Source organism: Sturnira hondurensis, unplaced genomic scaffold (genome assembly GCF_014824575.4).
Source record: "Sturnira hondurensis isolate 20B ecotype Veracruz unplaced genomic scaffold, ASM1482457v3 Scaffold0021354, whole genome shotgun sequence".
Lineage (NCBI taxonomy): Eukaryota > Metazoa > Chordata > Mammalia > Chiroptera > Phyllostomidae > Sturnira > Sturnira hondurensis.
Window position 1 is genome coordinate 18,854,150 of NW_028093985.1, and position 18,755 is coordinate 18,872,904.

The window sequence follows — 18,755 nt, forward strand, 5'->3', positions numbered from 1 at the left end:
CCTCAAGTGACTGACAATGTGCACAAGATTCACTCAGAACTCTGCCGCCTCTCCCACAGCCAAAGGGTAAGAACTAACGCCAGAGACCAACACCTGGAGGGGTCGGGGAGGTACTTTAAACATCCACAAGCAGAGGATGAAAATCTTTATTTGATTTTTTTCACAGGAATTATATCCAATTGTGTGAAAAGTTTCCATTTAAAAAAAAATTAACCCCATGGAAAATCTCTTAAAAATCAACACCTTCTTTGTTAGTGTGTCTTTATTTGCTGACAAAAAGCAAATCTTGAGTCAGCAATTGGCTGAAAGATCTTAAAGAAACAAAATCTGTTCTTAATGTTTAACACTTTCCATGTCTTGTTAAGAAACCAATACATTTAGCAATGCCCAGGAGGCAGTAGCTATTCAGATTTTCTTAGTTGATTATTTCATAAGGCTATTCCCAGGGAAAACCGGTAACAGTCACCTGCCATTCATTACATTACTTAACTCTCCCAGTCACTGTTCACTATTGGGATAAAGGTACTGAAGCACCAGAGACCAAAACAACAGTTGGAGCATCTTCTGAAGCCACTTGTCAGTCGTTTTGCTATTTTAAATTCCAGTGCCATACTATCATCCGCAAAAAATATTGTCCTATCCGCACTTTTCTTATAACTTGAAGTCGGTAGGCAATATAATTTTTAAGAGACCATGCTATTAGACACTGTGTAAAATGTAATGGTACTTATGTTTTTTTTTAAAAAGAGCCTTTGCCTAAGATAGACCCAACTCCTATTTAACATGGCTTTAATTTATACATGATTTTTCCCAGTCTAAAATCCATTATTCTTAATGTGCTTAGAGTCATATTAAAAGACTGGATTGTGACATGAACCGATCCTTGGAAACTGTGCCATTTTACACATCTCTGAAACCTTACTCTCAAGTGTAACACCTTTGATGTCTTCTCAGGGCCTATAGGTTAAAATCCACATTGTATGGCATGGGATACAGTCTCTTAGCTTCATCTCCTACCTCAAGAGCTTTTCAGCCCCTCGCTTGAGCTACGCCACACATTTCAAATGCTCAACGACTCCATGAACTTCCAAGAGCACTGGGTAAGGCACTGAAGTTGAAGTGAGAGGACTGTGGTCTGGGGGAAGAGGCCTAGCTTTTGGAGGCTGAGCAAACTGCGACTGAACACTCATTCCACGGCCCTGGGCCCGTTCCCTTCAAAACAACACAGTGACTGTAACGGCCCCTTGCAGAGATAATACTTAGAATATAACTCACAGATGGTCTGGCACACACAAGTAGAGCATCAATAAGTAATAGCTTTAAGTAATGTCTTTTCAAGCAGAAATATATAAAACTTCAAAATGTGCTTTAAGTACAAAAATAACGAAAAACAAGTCATTCCTTGAGTTAAATCTCCTAGTGCAAAGAATGAAGATTTGTAAAATATTTTATTTAAGAAATTAGCAAATAAAGGGCAATTATAATACTATAATAATTGTAAACATTTACTGAGTTTTATATCATTATAAGTCCAACATTACGTTTTATGTTCATTTGCTTGAAGATTTTATGACCACTCTATGAGAAAGGAACTTTTACTATCCCCATTTTACAGATGAGAAAACTAACACTGGGGGATTCTATAACTCACCAGGTCACAGGGTGTAAGTAGTAGAGCTATTATTTAAACCTGAGTCTGTCTGACCTTCAGAGCCCTTGCTCTACCCCTAGGGTCCAAGTTCCCTTCAATGAAATATATTTCAATGGAAACCACTAGGCAAGACCTTCCCTAATAACTATGTCATTTCTTAGTAGTTAGTAGGCCACACACAGGAAGAACTGGCTAATGTTTTTACCACAAATTCATTCATTCAACAAATACTTATTACTTATCAGGTATCAGGCAGTGTTCTATGTGTTGAGAGATATAAGAGCGTAAAACAATGAAAAAACAACAACCTTGAATTCATGGCCTTGTATAATGAGAAAGAAGATAGATAGTGAATAACATTTGAGAGTATTTTAGAAGGCGATAAATACTATGAAGAAAAATAAAAATGGGAAGAGTGATGAGGGGTGCGGGTACGTCGCTGCAATTTTGAAAGGGACTGCCAGAGAAGGTCTCATTGATAAAAGGACACGGGCAAAGGAATGAAGGAGGAAGGGAGTGAGCCCTGGGCTACCTGGAGGGACAGGTCATGGGAAGGTCAGAGGCGTGACTGTGTCTGATGTTTCCAGGAACACCCAGGAAGTCACTGTGACTGGAGGAAGGGACTGTGGCAGGGAAGGCCACAGACGACATAGTCAGAGAGGTGCAGGGAGGGAGGCAGGCCTCCATCGGATCTGGCTATCCCTCTACGTGGAGGGGGATGGGTTTGGAGGGATCTGAGCTGACGCGTGACATGATCTGATGACTCCTGTCTGGAAAACAGGTAGAGAGAGGGCACCGGAGGAAGTAGGGAGAAGCATTAGGAGGCTATGGCAATCATCCAGAGGATAAAGAGTAGTTAGATTCTGGATATATTTTGAAGGTAAAACTAAAGGGATTTGAAGATGTCAATATTGAACAATCTATTATGCCTGATACTATTATTTGGAGATTAAAAAAAATTCATTCAGCTTAGCCAAACCTGTGCTTTTTTCTAAGCCCAAGAAGCAGTCAACAAACTGCACAGACTGGATATCAATAATCTAGCAGAGGAAAATTTAGGTAAGAAAAGAGTAGGCTATTTGATGTTAACTTCTATTTACCTTTTCCTTATAAAGAGTTATCCATTTACAGGTATCAGGGATGGATGCCAAGATCAGGTCATTACACAGTGTGTGATTTTTGACTAATCCAGAAAGTGTCCTTCTGCCACAGCATGATTCAAGGGCAATTAAAAATTAACAGTGATTTCAACCAAACCAATAGTAAATGTACAATATTGAATTCTATAAACTTACTACTAAAAAGCATACAATGTAGTTTTATTTTAAAGAAGTGGTTACACACAGTTAATGTGCTCATCTGGGTTGCTAAATGGTGCTTTAAATGACTGGCTTTTCAGTTCCTAAATTTCGCAGCCCCGACTATGTGCCATTTAAACAAATGAAAACAATCACAGAAATACCAGTGATGGACTTAACCATTAATTATCTCCTTAATTATTCCTTTCTTTCATCCTTTTCATCATTACAGTTAGACGCTGTGCTGTGTAGCCTTGCCTGCTGATAGTATCTGAGGAGTGAGGCTGTCTAAGGACTGAGTGTCGATATCTCCAAAGTGCATTATACTCTGCAAAGCTCAGAGAGTGGTGCAGGGCCATACCTGTGATGCTTCTCCTCCACACAGTAGGGCTAGGTGAGTTAAAGAATACAGCAGTATCCAAAATTGAAGTGCATTTTGTTTCTGATAATTTTTGGCTATTTAAAGAGCCTAAATGTATAGGAACACAGATTATATAATTTCATCTCCCTCTTACTCATTCCTATCCTAAGACTTCAGCCGACCTGTGAGTAACAACTGGTTTTTCCTTGGTGTCCACCATTTCAGCCCAAAAAAGGTGCTTCTTCCTGCCCTTTGCAGTATGTAAAACTGGGGACTTTGGTTTGGATGCAAGACAGCAATTGCAGCAGTGCTGAGGGAGGGTGCGGGCAGTGGGGTTGATTGCATTAAGCACCATGACAGCTAGAAGAGAATCTTAGCTTTCCTTGAGAACATGGTAATTTTCCATGTTGACAATTTTCTAGGAAGAAATAAGGATACCTTTTGAAGCATTAATTACTTGTGGAGTGTCTGCTCTTCTCGCCCCCGAATTATAAGTATGATTAAGACATAGTCCAGCTCTCAAGGCACACACAATTTAGAGGGCATGACAGACATGTAAATAACAATTACGGTGCAGGGTGGTAAGCACTGTAATAAAGGTAAGTGAAGGGTTTAATAGCAGCAATGAAGAGAAAGCATATCATGCTCTAACTCTAGAACAGGAAAGGGAAAAGGAAGGGAAGACTTTCCCCAAAGGAGGTGCCCCTGGTGATCTGTGGTGATTATATCTCTTTATCACTAGCAGTTTTAGCAGTGAAAGACAATTATATAAAAAAGAGACTAACAATTTATGATCAGGAATACTTAGCTTTAATCTATTTGTGTATCCTTTTAATATGTTCTCTATAATACAAAAATTGAGATATATGTTAATGCATCTCCTATAAAATGGATTACAAAATAAAATAAAATCATTCAAAATATACGAAAAACCTTACATGAGGGCTGTTGCATTTATACATAACCTAGTTAAATACTAAGGGCTATTTTTTCCTACAGATTTTTATAGGAAAAAAATCTCCTAAGGGAATTAAAATTGGAAAGAGACTTTTTTTTACCTTAACTCATAAAACTAAATCAATAACAGATTTTAAAGCATATACTCTATTACCTCAGTTCTTCTTATGGTGAAAAGCCATTTCTACAACAATAAAAAACAAATGTCAGAATTGTCTCCAGTGGGCATCCTTTCTGGCAATCTTCAAAACAGCACTGAGGATTAAATGAGGTGCACAGACTGGCTAATTCTCTCTCACTGTTTAGCCCTTGATCTCTGAGGTCACAACACTGACATATTTACAAAGAACTGTGGGAAAGTCTGCACCACCCCTGCTTGCTTGCTACCTGTTTTATAAGCAAGTGAATGACTTCAGTTTTTGCAAACTACTGGTTTGAGCATTAAAGTCACTCAAAAGATACTCAATGATATTCTTACTCCCAGAATAGAAAGTTAATCCTGATCCATCAGTGGTGGGCTTTGTCCAGGGGTCATTTTGCTACTGACAAGTAGCTCAGTCTGCTGGATGAGATGTGTTATAAAAATGTGTGTGGGGTGGGGTGGGGGAGGGGAACCCAGTGACCACCTCTTTGTTGCCATGACTCTGTAAACACCGGAGGCTTTGAACAGCACGGAGAGCAATTCATACTCATGGGGGCCTTTTATTTGGGGCCTACCTTGCACAAATTAAGCTCTTTGGTTTAATTTCCTCACTTGCCACAGTTTGAAATAGCTATACTTTCATCTTTTTTAAAAAATTGTAATCAAGGTTTCCATCTGTCCTTTCTGCAAACTGAAATTTCCATCATAACACATAACAATGTGATAGAGAGGGAATTCAACAGGATCCACAAGGACAAAAAGCAACGCATGTTGGAGACATCTTCCAATCCCCACCCCCCCCAACCCCCCATCACTGGGGTGGGGGCTTTGACCTCAGCCTCTTTCCCTGACTGACCTAAACATATTTTAAACACCTGATTGGTAGAATTACATTAACTGACACTCTTCCCTAGGTTCCCACTGGATCTGATTCAGAGACTGAACGATAATAACAGGGCTTCTCTTTTCTCAGTAAGTCATAAAGCAGGTTTCAAAGTGGCAGGAAAACTGAGCTGTGGCTCTTGGCCCTCTAGATCGAACACATCTTTCATATTGAGGACATTGTGATGCCCCCCTTCCTATTATGAATCAAATAAAGCTGACCTATCCATGGTTTTGAAATGTAATAGAATGCCTTAATGCTATTATTGAGGAGACCAAATAAAATGTTGTTTATAATAAACCATATGTTGATTTATTTGACAAGTATTGATGGCATGTCTACTATGAATAATAAAGGCCATGTGAACAAAAAAGTAAAGGTTTCTGGTTCCTTGGAGTTTACTTGTGGTGGTGAGGGAAGAAAAACAGAATAAATATTGGACATTAATAATAAATAGATTTTATTGTATATTAGAGAGTGATATGTGTTAATGCCACACAGAAAAATATAGAACAGGGTAAGAGGTTGGAAGAGTATGCAGAAGAGACACGGTTTATGAATGTAATTAGGGTGGTTGGTGTTGGACTCAAGTAGAAGGTGAGGTCTTAGCAAAGAACTGAAGGAAGTGAAGGCACAGCGGGGCGGACATGGGGAACAAAGTGTTCCAGGCAGGGGAGAGGGACAGCCCGAAGCCTGGGCGCTCAGGGCCCCCAACAATGGGGCTCAGTGAGCAATGGAAGAATAGGGGAACCTGTCAAAGCAGTTATTGGGGAATAGCATCATGAAGTGCCTAGGAGATCACCTGAAGTTTTTTGGTGTTTATGGTGTAAAATGCCAGCCATTTGCAAGGACTGTGCGAATAATATGTATTTCAGGATGTAGTCAAGGCTCAGATAATCATGAAACAAAATTTAAACCTATTATCAATGTCCATATTTAGTCATGTAGGACATGGGACAGTTTTTACTATTAAAGGCTTCCGAGGACATTAGTGTCTCCAGCTCCCTGCCATCAGTACCAGCAGGGTTCCCAGTAATTCCTGTAATTAAATTTCCCCACAAATCTCAAAAACACCCTGGGAGCCCATACTGCCCTCCCCCAACTGAAAATCATCACCCTTCAGCAACAGTTTTTAATCATTTTGGTCTTAGGAACTTTTAAAAGTTATTGAGGATCTTAGAGGATCTTAAAAGGCTTTTGCTTATACAGGTTAGATCTATCAAAATTTACCATTTTAGAAATTTAAAATTAGAACACGTAAAACTATTAATTATTCATTCAAAAATAACAATGATAAATTCATGACATGTTGACATCAGAGCGATCCAATATTATGCAGCCTTTGAAAAATTCCATTGCGTACTCATGAGAGGGTGAGAGTGAGAAAAGCAAATGACATCTTCGTATTATTATGAAAGTAGTTGTGACTTCACAGACCCTTGAAAGGGGGCTGGGGACCCTCAGAAGTTTGGGGCTACACTTTGAGAACCACGACAAAGTGCAACAGAAATAAAGCTTCATGTAAATATGAGTTTATTTCCTCTGAGATCTGAAAGTAGATGCAAAAGAATATGCATAGTATTGTATGTAACTATCTATATTCTGGAGTCCTAAAATTGAATCATCTTGGTATATTCTAAGAGGCTTAAAATTTATGACAAGAGAATAGAAAATAAAATGAGACAGATAAGAAACTGGGAGAGAAAGGAAAAGAAGACTATGGAATCTATAAAACTTAGGAGAGACTCTGAAAAATTATGCCCAAGCTTTTAATAGTCTAGATAAATTGTGCTAAAAATGTTTAACTACTTTATTTTCCATTAATATTTAATATAGAAACTATATGCAAGTGACTTGTTACAAGATTAGGAACACAAAAATTGTTTGGTTTAAAATGAGTATAAAAATATATCACAAGCTTCTTTCTCTTTACAAGTCACTTCTCTTTTTCCATAGATATTTTAGGACCCACAGTAAATATATATTCAATTAGATGTTCCATGGAAAGGCATGAGGTTTCAGATAATTGTCCCTATAAGTAAATTAATTAGGTGAAGAGATCTTTTGCAGTGCAATAAAATTCTTTAGACTTAAAAAAATTTAAGTACTTTATTAAGTGATTGCATCTTTTTATATTTTTAGGTAATTAAACTGAAAATTGTCATATGTCAAGCCTTTGTCATTAGAATGATATCTTTGTCTTTTTATTTCTCTTCTACATAATATCTATTCATTCAGGAGTTTGTTTTTCATCTTGGCACCTACTGCAAGATCTCAGGTTCTGAGAGGTGGGAGAACAGCCTTAGAGAGGCCAAATTCAAAAGCTCATCTAGGGTTTGAATCTCTGCAACCATGGGGTCATACAGGCTCGGTTTCAACAGTTCCAGTGATGGGGAAGTCAACACTTCCATGGGAATGTGCTGATCTATTTTTTGACAATTATAATTTTTGAAAAATGCTTCTTTACATTGTGCTCTTGTAGCCCAATGTGTCTCTGTAGCTTTCATTTATTCCATGATGTGCCCACTGTAGTAACTTTCAAGTTTGGGTATACCCCATAAGCCGCTTAGTATCTGATTAATGTTCATTACCTGCCCTCCTGTACTAGATAGTGTGGATGCCTTGCTGAGCATCTATTCTAACCATCTTCTAGCATCACTTCCAGCACTAGAGAGGCCAAAAAGGCCAAAGTGACATTTCTAGACTTTCTTGCAGCTGGGGTTGCGGATGTAATTTAGGTCGCACCCATCAGATACACCAAGATGTGACATTCAAACTCAGCTAACTGAGCATGTGGAGTCTATTCTGCTGCTGCAGACTGCAAGTAGGAATCACGACCAGAGTTGTCACAGTGTCTGCCCAGCAGGCTAATGGAGACAAGTTACTTAGCCTCTCCACATCTCACTTTTCCAATTTGTAAAGTGACGACAACAGTACCTAATTAGGTTGTTGTGAGATTAATTGTGATAATCCTTTTACCGAGTTTGGGTAGTGTCTGGCATGTGATAAGGGTTCAATGAATGTTAGTTGTTACTATAATTACTATTGTTATTACCGTTTTCCTTGAGCTATTCTCAATAGATTTGACTTTAACCAGCAGCTATCCCAATCTAGAATATATTCTGGCTTGTTTGTCAAAAAGGATAGTTTCCAAAACTGAATTCACACCACAGTGTGTCTGATGGGCCCAGAAGAGAGCATCATCCTCAACATTGCCCTTTTCTTCAATGTAACAATAGTGATGCATATGTAATTAGCTCTCACGGAGCTTAAACTCAATTTAAATTCTAAAATATTTTCTGTATTTCCCACTGTTAAAGCAAGACATCACTGTTTTGTACTCCGTAAGGCTTTCATCTGTACTTTAAAAAAATATTTATTTATTTATTTTTAGAGAGAGGGGAAGGAAAGGAGAAAGAATGGGAGAGAAACATCAATGTGTGATTGCTTCTCATGTGTCGCCTACTGGGGACCTGGCCTGCAACCCAGGCATGTGCCCTGACTGGGAATCGAACCGGTGACCCTTTGCTTCACAGGCCCATGCTCAATCCACTAAGCTACACCAGCCAGGGCTCATTTGTACTTTTTTCAAATGCATTTTTTATTTAAGTATAGTTGGTATACAATCTTATATTGGTTATGGTATATTAGTTTCAGGTATACAATATAGTGATTCAACTTTTTTATACCTTAAAAAGTGATCACACTACTAATTCTAGTAATCATCTGTCACCATATAAACTTATTGCAATATTATTGACTATGTTCATTCGTACTTTTTATTGCTCATTGTGCTGAACCAAGACTATGTATTTCAGCCTGAGCTAAGTCTATCATATAATTATACATATATAAATATACTATATGTAATACACATATATGGATTGGTGTCATATCAAATGATTTAACTATCCCCCTGAGCCAGTTTGATAAGAAAGCAGTCAATTATCTCCCCAAAGTCATTAGTAAATGGGCAGAACAGGTCAGAACAAGGACAGACCCCTGTGTCCCACAGCTTGGCTTCCCCACTGAGATCAACCCTGTAATAGCATCACTCCTCTGGCCTGACTGCTTAGTCATTTAGGTATCTAACTACATTATCGTATAACCCAAATATTCTTGTAGTAAGGTTTGTTTCACAGGCTCTCTTTTGGCACCATTTTCCAAACCCAACTTTCTAGGACATGCATTACTTATTTACACAACTATATCATAATGTAACAAAATGTAAATTATAGTTTAATTTTAAACAATGAGTTTGACATCTTAAAGCATTTCTTCAAGTGCTGAGTGAAATCCTGGAGCTAACCCTCCAAACCAAATCAGCAATTCTGTTTCTTTACTCAAAGGATCGTTTTGTAACCTTAGTTCCACAGAACTCACTTACTTATTTTATGGTATTTCTCCCTCCCTCATTTCCCAGTGAGAAAGGGACCACCACTGTCTCAGCCCATAGTCTTTTGCCTCTACAGCATATCAAACCTAATTATTAATCTCTTTTGTCATCCCACCTCTTCTTCCAGAGCAGTATCTTCCAACCATGTGACCTGCATACAAATCACACAGGATTCCTGCAATTCCCTGTAAAACACTACTTCACACTCAGGCCTCACCAGTCTTTGTGTTAAATTATGATTCTAATTCCTCTTTTCACAAATATTTGGTGACCACTGATTGATTTTAGAATACTTTTGCAGTTCTATAATTAAAATATGATTCTTAAAAAAATGCAATTACTAAAAGGAAGTCACTTTTATACCTATGTGCTGACATAAAAGAATGAATCAATGATATGCTTTCTTTCCATTTGATGCTTTTGTATAGCCTCACGTTACAAATTTGATGCCTTATATAGTATTCAGATATTTAACATACATGTTTGTAATATTGTTTTCTAATTTAAGGATATTATAATGACAAGAATGTCAGGTGCTGGATATTTCTGATACATTATAAATTGGATAAAATGTCTTCTCAAAGTAAACTATCTGCTTGATAGTCTTCTTGACAACCTTAGTTATCAAAAAGCAAACAGGGATAAATTAAGTTATATAATGGAAATAAAGCACACTTTGCTTGGACAAATTTCAATATATTTTGTGTAAGACTTAGGTCTTTTTGTTTAAACAATATAATTTTAAGATTTTTAGACAGTAAAAGTTCAAAAATTGAGAATGACATCCACAAATAACCTCTTATATTTAGTAAATGATTTTTGCTAAAAATCATTTACTAAGTATACTTTAGTAATTGATAATTTGCAAATGAAGGACTTCCATTATATTTTTATATATTATAATACTTTTAATGGAACTATGTAGAGTTTAAAGGATATATATTTTCTCTTCTTCCAACACAGATTTTAAATAATGATCATGAATTTGATAATGGCAATTCAAGTAACCAGCTATTAGAAATTCAAACTGCTACAATTCCATAAAAGAAGCAACACAACTACTTCTCCCAGGAGACCCATTGTATCTGAGGGCCACTCAAGCAACAATCGAGTATGTCTTATTGCAATCTACTCAAGCAACACACAAAAAACCATAATTTTTAAAGGACAGTAACATGTATATGTTATATATATATGTGTGGTTGGCATTTCTCCAACTGTATATAAAACTTTCAAAGAACAGGTTCGCCTTTTTCTTTTCACTTTCTTTCTCTGAATAGACCCATAATATTCAAGGAAAAACACCAAGAATAATAAATCGAAATCTCTGTATAAAATACACCTTCATGACACACACAAGCTGGAGATCACAGGAACCAATAAAAATGCAGGCAGCCTACTGATAATGAGGTCAGAAATACAAATAAATTTACTTTTAATGAAGACTGGAGGCACAGTAATCAAAGTGTTAAAATTCATTTCATGCATATCTCATTTGCTTCTTCACTGATATTTACCACGCAATTCTGTGAGAAAGTAGAGGCCTAAGATGCTCCAGATAAATGGCTCAATTAATTGTACAGAGGTAGACCTCTTTGAGCTGAGCCAGAGCTGTGAGCTCTTTATTAAAAGCACTATTCTGTAGCCCATAACCTTGTTCCTTGACTCCTCTCTGGTTTCCAATTTAAACAAGTCCCCATGCGGCCTGCTCTAAAGGGCTTTGTCTCCCTGTCATTGTTAAGAGAGCTGAGGCATCCTGGAAGTGTGAAATCAGACCTCATGAGTTGAACGGTTCCCCAGGGAACGCTGGACTGCGCAGAAGGTCAAAGTCATGGGCCGGACCATCTAAAAGTGTCTGATCGCCGGTCTGTGACACAGCAAGTTGGGGAAGGGGGAGGGCTAGACTGAGAGGACTGAAATTGAACACATCTTAATTAAAGCCCACAGACAGCAAAACAAAATGTTTTCTAGGCAGCCTGTCAAATGGGGCTTAAATTTAGCTCTGCTAATGAATCTGAGCTGCTAACTGTTATTTCTTAAGATAATAAGACTCTCACAGGAAGCTGGAAAAAAACTGTAGCATGTCTTTTTCTGCTGTTTTGCTACTTAAATATTTTCCAACAATGAAGACGGTTTTCCTAAAGAAAAAACATGGGGAAAGTCTATGCAAATAAAGGGGTAGTAAACGTCTCTCTTTAATAACTAGTAGGTTTCCAGAGTATGGGGCCGGTAAGTCAAAGGCAAGTCTATATTTGGAGCCTTGCTTTAGAAAAAGATATGCTCATTTAAATGGGACTATTTCAGTGACAGATTACGTTAATTGTAAAATTCTCTCTCTTCCTTTTCCTCTCCCTCTCTCTCCATTGTTTCCTGAAAGAGATGGCGCATTAATTTGAGATCGCAATTCACCTGGGGTGCAGAAGTTTTATATTAGTGTACCTTTTAACACAGTGAAAAGGTAGGGCATCTTTTGAAAGGGTTTCACAGTGCTCCCATATCACTGTTTCTGAAACTGAGTGGCTGGTATCCCTGGGGAGGCTGTGACCTCTTCCTTGGGAGCTCAAAAAAACAACCCAGGGGAAAACGAAGAGGGAGGGGCTGAGGAGAGAATTCTTTTCTCTAACTTCTCTTAGAACTTGAAAGAACCAACCAGCCAGGTCTAAATACTCTGCAAAGAAAGCCTCACTGGCTATAGACTTCCGATGTTCTGTTGAAGGCAGAAATTAGGATCCAGCCAAGGAAAAGAATAATTAAAAGCCAGAAATGGCAAATTCCAACATTCACTGTTTCCCACCACCCCAAAAAATAAATCAGCTTCCCCCACACTGGTCTTTCTCTTCTCACCGTCTCTCCAGTTTTAAGGAAACCTTGATTTAGTGGTGGAGAGAACCCTCCCCAGTGCACACAGGGCCAGACAGTCTCTGCGTTTTGCTTTGATGGCACAGAGAGACTTTGACCTTTTCACTGGCTGGTTGAAAGGTAAGTAAGTTGTACTGCACAGTATTTTTCAGTTAACCAAACTTTTTCCCCCGCACGAAGAATGTAGCTGACCAACTTGGAAAACCAGAGTGCCACTTTCTCAGGCTGTGAAAGGCAGCCCACAGTTTGACTGAAATTTCAATCCACTCTTATGCCTTGCTCAATGCATGTGTATGTGTGGGAGTTGTAAATTGAGGCCTTAACCACCAGGCTTAATCTCTTTTAAATCTGTATTAACCTTAATGATTTGAAGTGCACTGTCCAACACTGGGCTATTGAGACTGAAGAAAAAACTACCCTCAACTATCAACAGTTTATTAGGGGCTTAACTGAAGTGACCTACTGTAGTAGTGTTCAGCTGAACAAGGCTGTAGGCTTTTTGTGGAAAGGGAAAGAATTGAGGGTTTCATTAAAAAGTAATTTGTGCTTTATACTCACTCATTCAAAGAGTCTCAATTGCTCTTTATTCACACAGAGTTAATACAGTATCACAATGTTTCTCAATGAATGTGTTGTCACAAAAGAAAAATTTTACATTTTGAAAGGAAAAAAATTCTTTGAAAGTGTGGTAAGATGGATGGCTACTTAAAAGATTACAGAATTTCATTTTCCTGTGCTCACGTTAAATGATGAAATGTTGTAATTTAAAATTGTTTGCTAAAATTACGGAAGTTTAGGTTTATGGTTGAATCATTAAAAATATTTTTAAAATAGAGCTAAGTTGGTCTTGTTAGATGTGTCCAGAAAAAAATGTTCCAAAGGCAATTGAGCATCTTATAGTAATAGCTTCATTTACATCAGATCATAAAATATTCTTCACTTAGCACAGTTATCAGTGATTTTCAATCTCCCCTCTCCATACGCAATACCCCTAAATGGATGCTGATTTGAGGATTTGAAGACGGCACCATTGACTCGGTGCCCTATTTTCCTAAACTGTTGCTGAATATCTTGTAGAGACAGACTGTGATTATCCACTGATATATACGACATATTTTTAAAGCACTTCTTTTAACAAGTAAGAGTTGAAATGTGCAAAAAGCTTGTCTGTGCCCTACATCTGATGGTAAAGACCAAGAAGGGTCTGTACATATGTAAATACCTATCCTTTTTAGAAGTAAATATTTTTAAGTTGGTAGTGTACTCAGATATTTCGGACTTAAATATATGCTCCTCAGTTTCTGCCACCATCACAAATGTCATAAAGATGACACAAGGTCCGAGAGTGAATAAAGTCAAAGGCTGGGTTATCCCCTTGCCCCTCAATAGTTAAATATCTCCTCGTTCAATTCAGAGAACATTAGATGATAAGGCCAGAGTAGAATGAGGAATCATTATATTTATATCCCCAGAACTGGAAGGAAGAAATGAAGAATCTGTTATTTAGTATTTCCCAAATTAAAGTTTATTTTATCAGATCAAAATTATACCTCATTGAATCCCTAGGAAGAAGACTATTGTTATTCACAGTGATTTACATATCAGTACATTACAACTACTGGAAAGAGATATATCTGTTTTTGTCAGCTTTGAAGGAACATGTACTTTAACTTCCACAGTGGCACAGAGGCCAACAGGGTTAACACGGCTTGCATATTCATGAAGTTTTGAAAGTAATGACAGCTTCTCTCCAAGAGAAACCAACTATATAATTGCATTCAACTTTTGTGACGGGCAGGTTTCTAAGCTTGTAAAGTAAATAGCACTTGAATTTTTCTATAAGAAATTATTGTGCCCATTATAAATGTTCAGCGATAGTTCTGAGCACTTAGGTGCCCTCTGAGATACTGATTTGTTTAGGCTTTTCTCCCTATCTTAGATATTTTCAGCAAAACACTGTGTGTTCCCCTACAGAAAATCCTGAAGAAAAGTGAAGGTGTCTCCTCAGAGACAATGTCATTGCCCTGAATTCCTTAATCTACCTGCTGCTGGGAATCACAGGCTAGGCGTAACCTCCGCAGTGTAAAAGCAATATTATATTCCTACTACAGTCTTCAAGTTCATGTCCAAAGTGAACAAAGAGAGTAGTCGATCATTTATTGTTGACTGTTGGCTTTAATAATAAATATGGCATAATAATAATAATAATAATAATAATAATAAAGAAATCCCTGTGTCCAGATTAATTTGATTACAACCACATCAGAAATAAAAAAGAAAATGAATAAAGTTAACATTCACTGATTGCTTAGTACAAGGAGCCAAATCAGCATGTACCCAGAAAGATTACAAACTGACTTCTCTCCAGCTGTTTTCAGGTACACCGATATTGAAAGAATATTTGATAGCTGTTATCTTCTAAGGTTAGGAATGAGTTGATAATTACCTCTTCAAAGAAACTGTAAGTGCTGTAAGTTTTATCACACAATAAATAGTCATGCAACAATATGCAAAAATTAAAACTGTTAAAATATTGCTATTTTGGATAAGTAATTTGCTATGTTAGTTTTAAAGCATGCCATCTTTTAACTTGGTTTTGATTTGATGAATTTAAGAAAGGTACCAGTGGCCACGTAATAGATTTGTAAGCCAGTTGAGCAGTGATTTTCAAAGGGCCTGCCACAAGAATTTTTAAATATCTGACTATTTAGTCAGAGACAACTGACCTCTTCTTCTTTGGATTGTCAAATAAAGAAAAATAACAACAATTCAACACAACAATAGCCATCTCATGTGAATGAATTAAAATTACACCAATTTTTGTCAGATTGGCAAGAATATATATATATATATATATATTTCTAGTGCACAGCAGAATTTTAGTAATTAGTTTGTGTGCCACGAGATGAAAACGATTAAAAATCACTGTCTCAGATGGGAGAAGTACATTTCTCCCCATCAAATAAGTCAGCTACCTTTGTCGGGCCAACTTGCTGAACACACAGTGGTAAGCATATTTCCCCAAAGAATAAGTGGATACTTTATTTCATAAACAGTGAATATGCACAAAAATTGGTCATTGGTCCTATTTATTATCCATTTTGAGATGGACAATTTAAGAATTGGTATAAACATCCCCAAATTCTATAGAATTAAACAGTACATGAACAGTCCCACAGTTGCAAATTCAAACCAATGATTTAATTCGGAAAATCGACAAAATAATTACTGTTGGTCAATTATATGTTATAGAAACAATACCCAAAACAGAAAATTGAGAAACAAGAGTAATTTTGGCATTTCCATAGGTCTGTTTCTTGGTTAAAATATTTAGAACAATGTGGATATTTAGTTTAGATCCAAAATTATCTCTGGAATATCCTAAGAAATTTAGACAACTAACAAATTGGATTAGCATCCCAAACGCTAAGACTTCATACCAAATAACTGAGTATTATGTATGTTTGAATTATAATTGTTGAAGCTATGGTGTCTTACATAAGCTGATACCCTCTGAGAGAAGATATAGCATTACTCCAAATGCCAAAATGACAAAACCAGGAAGAAAAATCCCTACTGTGTTGACTGAACTTTGGAGGAGGCAACAATTCAAGTTATTTTATTTTTTATTGTTTATTCTTTATTATATTACCCTTCTTTTTAAAAAGCAGTGACGGTATAAAAGTTGGTGGCTGGCAAACCTTTGTAAGATCAACCCTGAAACTTCGTATTTATATCATGTACTTTAATAATACAATAAGGTCAAATGAAGAGTTCCATCACTAAATCATACAGACCTCGCACGCTGCTTGCTATCTATACCTGAATGTATATCTATATACACGCACAACAGGGTAATTGCAGCATTTCCTACCTGTGACGTCAGCGGCCATTAATCCTTCTGCTCTGATTACTTTCACCTGGAGAAATCCCACATCTTTCAGGTTGTGAAATATCCGCAATGGACTCTGGAAGACCCCAACATCAGTATTAGAAAAGAAAAGCCCTAAATGGTCTCAAAGGGTGTTCCAGGAAAACACTAAGTTTTGTGGTTGATTTCAGGATGGTGCTTAAGGGATTCAAAGGATATTTGTGTTTCTTCAGTGGAGGCTGTACGTCCACCATCACAAATGTGCACACACACACATTTACATAGATAACTGTTGCTATGGAAGTACATTTTTAAAGGATAAAAAAAAGCCCACAACATTTCTTCCCCATAAATAATTATCAGTAGATGATGAATGACAAATTGTAAAGTTGGAATATGTCTGCTTTTTCTCCCTTTAACCTCCTTTACCAAAGCACTCCAAGAAAGCAAGAAAGCTTTCCTCTATGGGTACGACGGTTTGGAGATTCATGCTTCTTAATTTTGAATCTTAAGTTGTTCATTATGTAATATTTCAGACTTTGGGAGCAAGAAAGTTAACATGAAATCAATCAATTATTTTTCTACTATTTTCATCTTGATGAGCAATGGAAATTGCAGGTGCTAGATGAAAGTTAAATTGTCGAAAGACCATTCTCTATATTTAATTTAAAAGACTTAGGTATTCTAAAAACCTTTTAGGTGGAAGACATATAATCTTCAGAAAAATCAAATTGATCACTAAAAATAAACTCAAAAGTCATGAGTAATTTTTCTTACATTTATAATTTATTTACCATTGTGGTATGTATAAAAGTAGAAGTAGAAAAATTGTGATAGAAGAGTCAGGTCCAAATGATAAAAAAACCTCTTTAATTTCATAAATTAGTAATGGTAGTGTTTTACTAAGTGCAGTTCTGGAAGGGATTTAAAGAGGGATACCAACAGAACAATTCCAAACTCTAATTAATGGGCACAAATACTGAGAGAATGAGCCTACGGAGCTTCACATGCCTTTGTTTATTTACAAATTGTAGCATTTTTCTTTACAAGATCAGCATTTCTACTCAGTAAATCAAAAGTATTTTTATCATAATTTTTAAAATGATTTCTGACCAGGGAGCATAAAATACTTTTGCCTAATAAAGGTAGCTATTAAAATATTACTAAAGACCACTTGCATCCCTGTATTAAGCACATGAGAACACTAAGGAGCGAAAGCTTAGTGCGATATTAACTTCATTTGTCCCGTACGACGAGCCACTGTTTACGCTGAAGCTGTGACCTTGGTATACTGAGAGGAGGAAATGCAGATATGTGTGTAATCTCATGACCTAGCTTAAAAAATGTTTAGCTCACGGATTAGCTCTTTATCTTTTATTGTTTTTAAACAGTTGTTTATCTCCCAGAACTGTTTAAGCTACCCAGATAATAGAGGTAAATAAAAAGGTAGGTCTCCCTCCATTTAAACTCCCGTAAACTAAGGGCTTAACAGTGGGACGTGTAGGCAGCAGGATTAGAATTCAGAGGTTTGTAGGCAGTTGTCTGCCTAATGTGGTAATGATCAGGTTTGGGGAGCTTCTTATCTCAGAGCTTACAGAGTGCTACGAACCAGGTAAGTCTATCCTAATGATGGGGAAGGGTTTTCTGAAAAGGTTCCTGGCCTTTCATTTTCAGAAGCAATTTTAACCAAGTTTCATTGTGACTGAAACAAATATTGTCAGTCTCATGTCTGAGCATCGTTTCATACCGCTAGTCTCCCTGCACAGGCCTATAGCTTCTGGTGCTTCAGCCCTGATGCTCTGCTTCCCATTCGGAGTAATTACTGTTGGAAGCTTTCATTTCCTTGAATCAGCTGGCGCTCGGTAATTTCTTGTGAACTTCAACTGTTCAGGCCAGTGACATATCGATTACGAAAAGAAGTCCAAAACAGCCCAAGACTTACATATATCAGTTAAGAAATAAAACTTCAAGCCATGGCTCATCAAGAGGCATCCCTGCCCTCTTATTTATGGTTATTGTAGAAGGCTCCCCAAACCTGGACGGCTTCTGAAGCCAGAAATCTCCATAGCAGAGGAATCTATGATTTGCTGTGAATCCTTTCAGCCCTCAATAGATGGGAAAAGATTGAAATGCTCTGGAGAGGAGTCCTCTTTATTTTTTTAATGAAAGGCTGTATAATATATTTTCTCTATGGCTGCAGCAGCTGTCAGGGAGAGCATCTCAGTCCAGCTCTATTACCGGAGAGGCAATACCCCATCCTATGGCATCGAGATGCTCTGAGGGGCCAGGGCTGATTGACAGCTTGTCACCGTGACGTCTTATTCCATCTCTGTTATG

General features: G+C 37.2%; 1 protein-coding gene across 13 annotated transcripts in view; it reads right to left on the minus strand.

Moving 5' to 3' along the window:
- Positions 1-18,755, minus strand: part of MCTP1 (multiple C2 and transmembrane domain containing 1) — a 470,646-nt gene that overhangs the window by 157,547 nt on the left and 294,344 nt on the right. For all 13 annotated transcript variants that reach the window (XM_037032112.1, XM_037032114.1, XM_037032117.1 and 10 more), the window contains one exon: positions 16,422-16,515. In XM_037032112.1, coding sequence (XP_036888007.1) covers positions 16,422-16,515 — 94 coding nt within the window. The remainder of the gene's footprint in view (positions 1-16,421; positions 16,516-18,755) is intronic.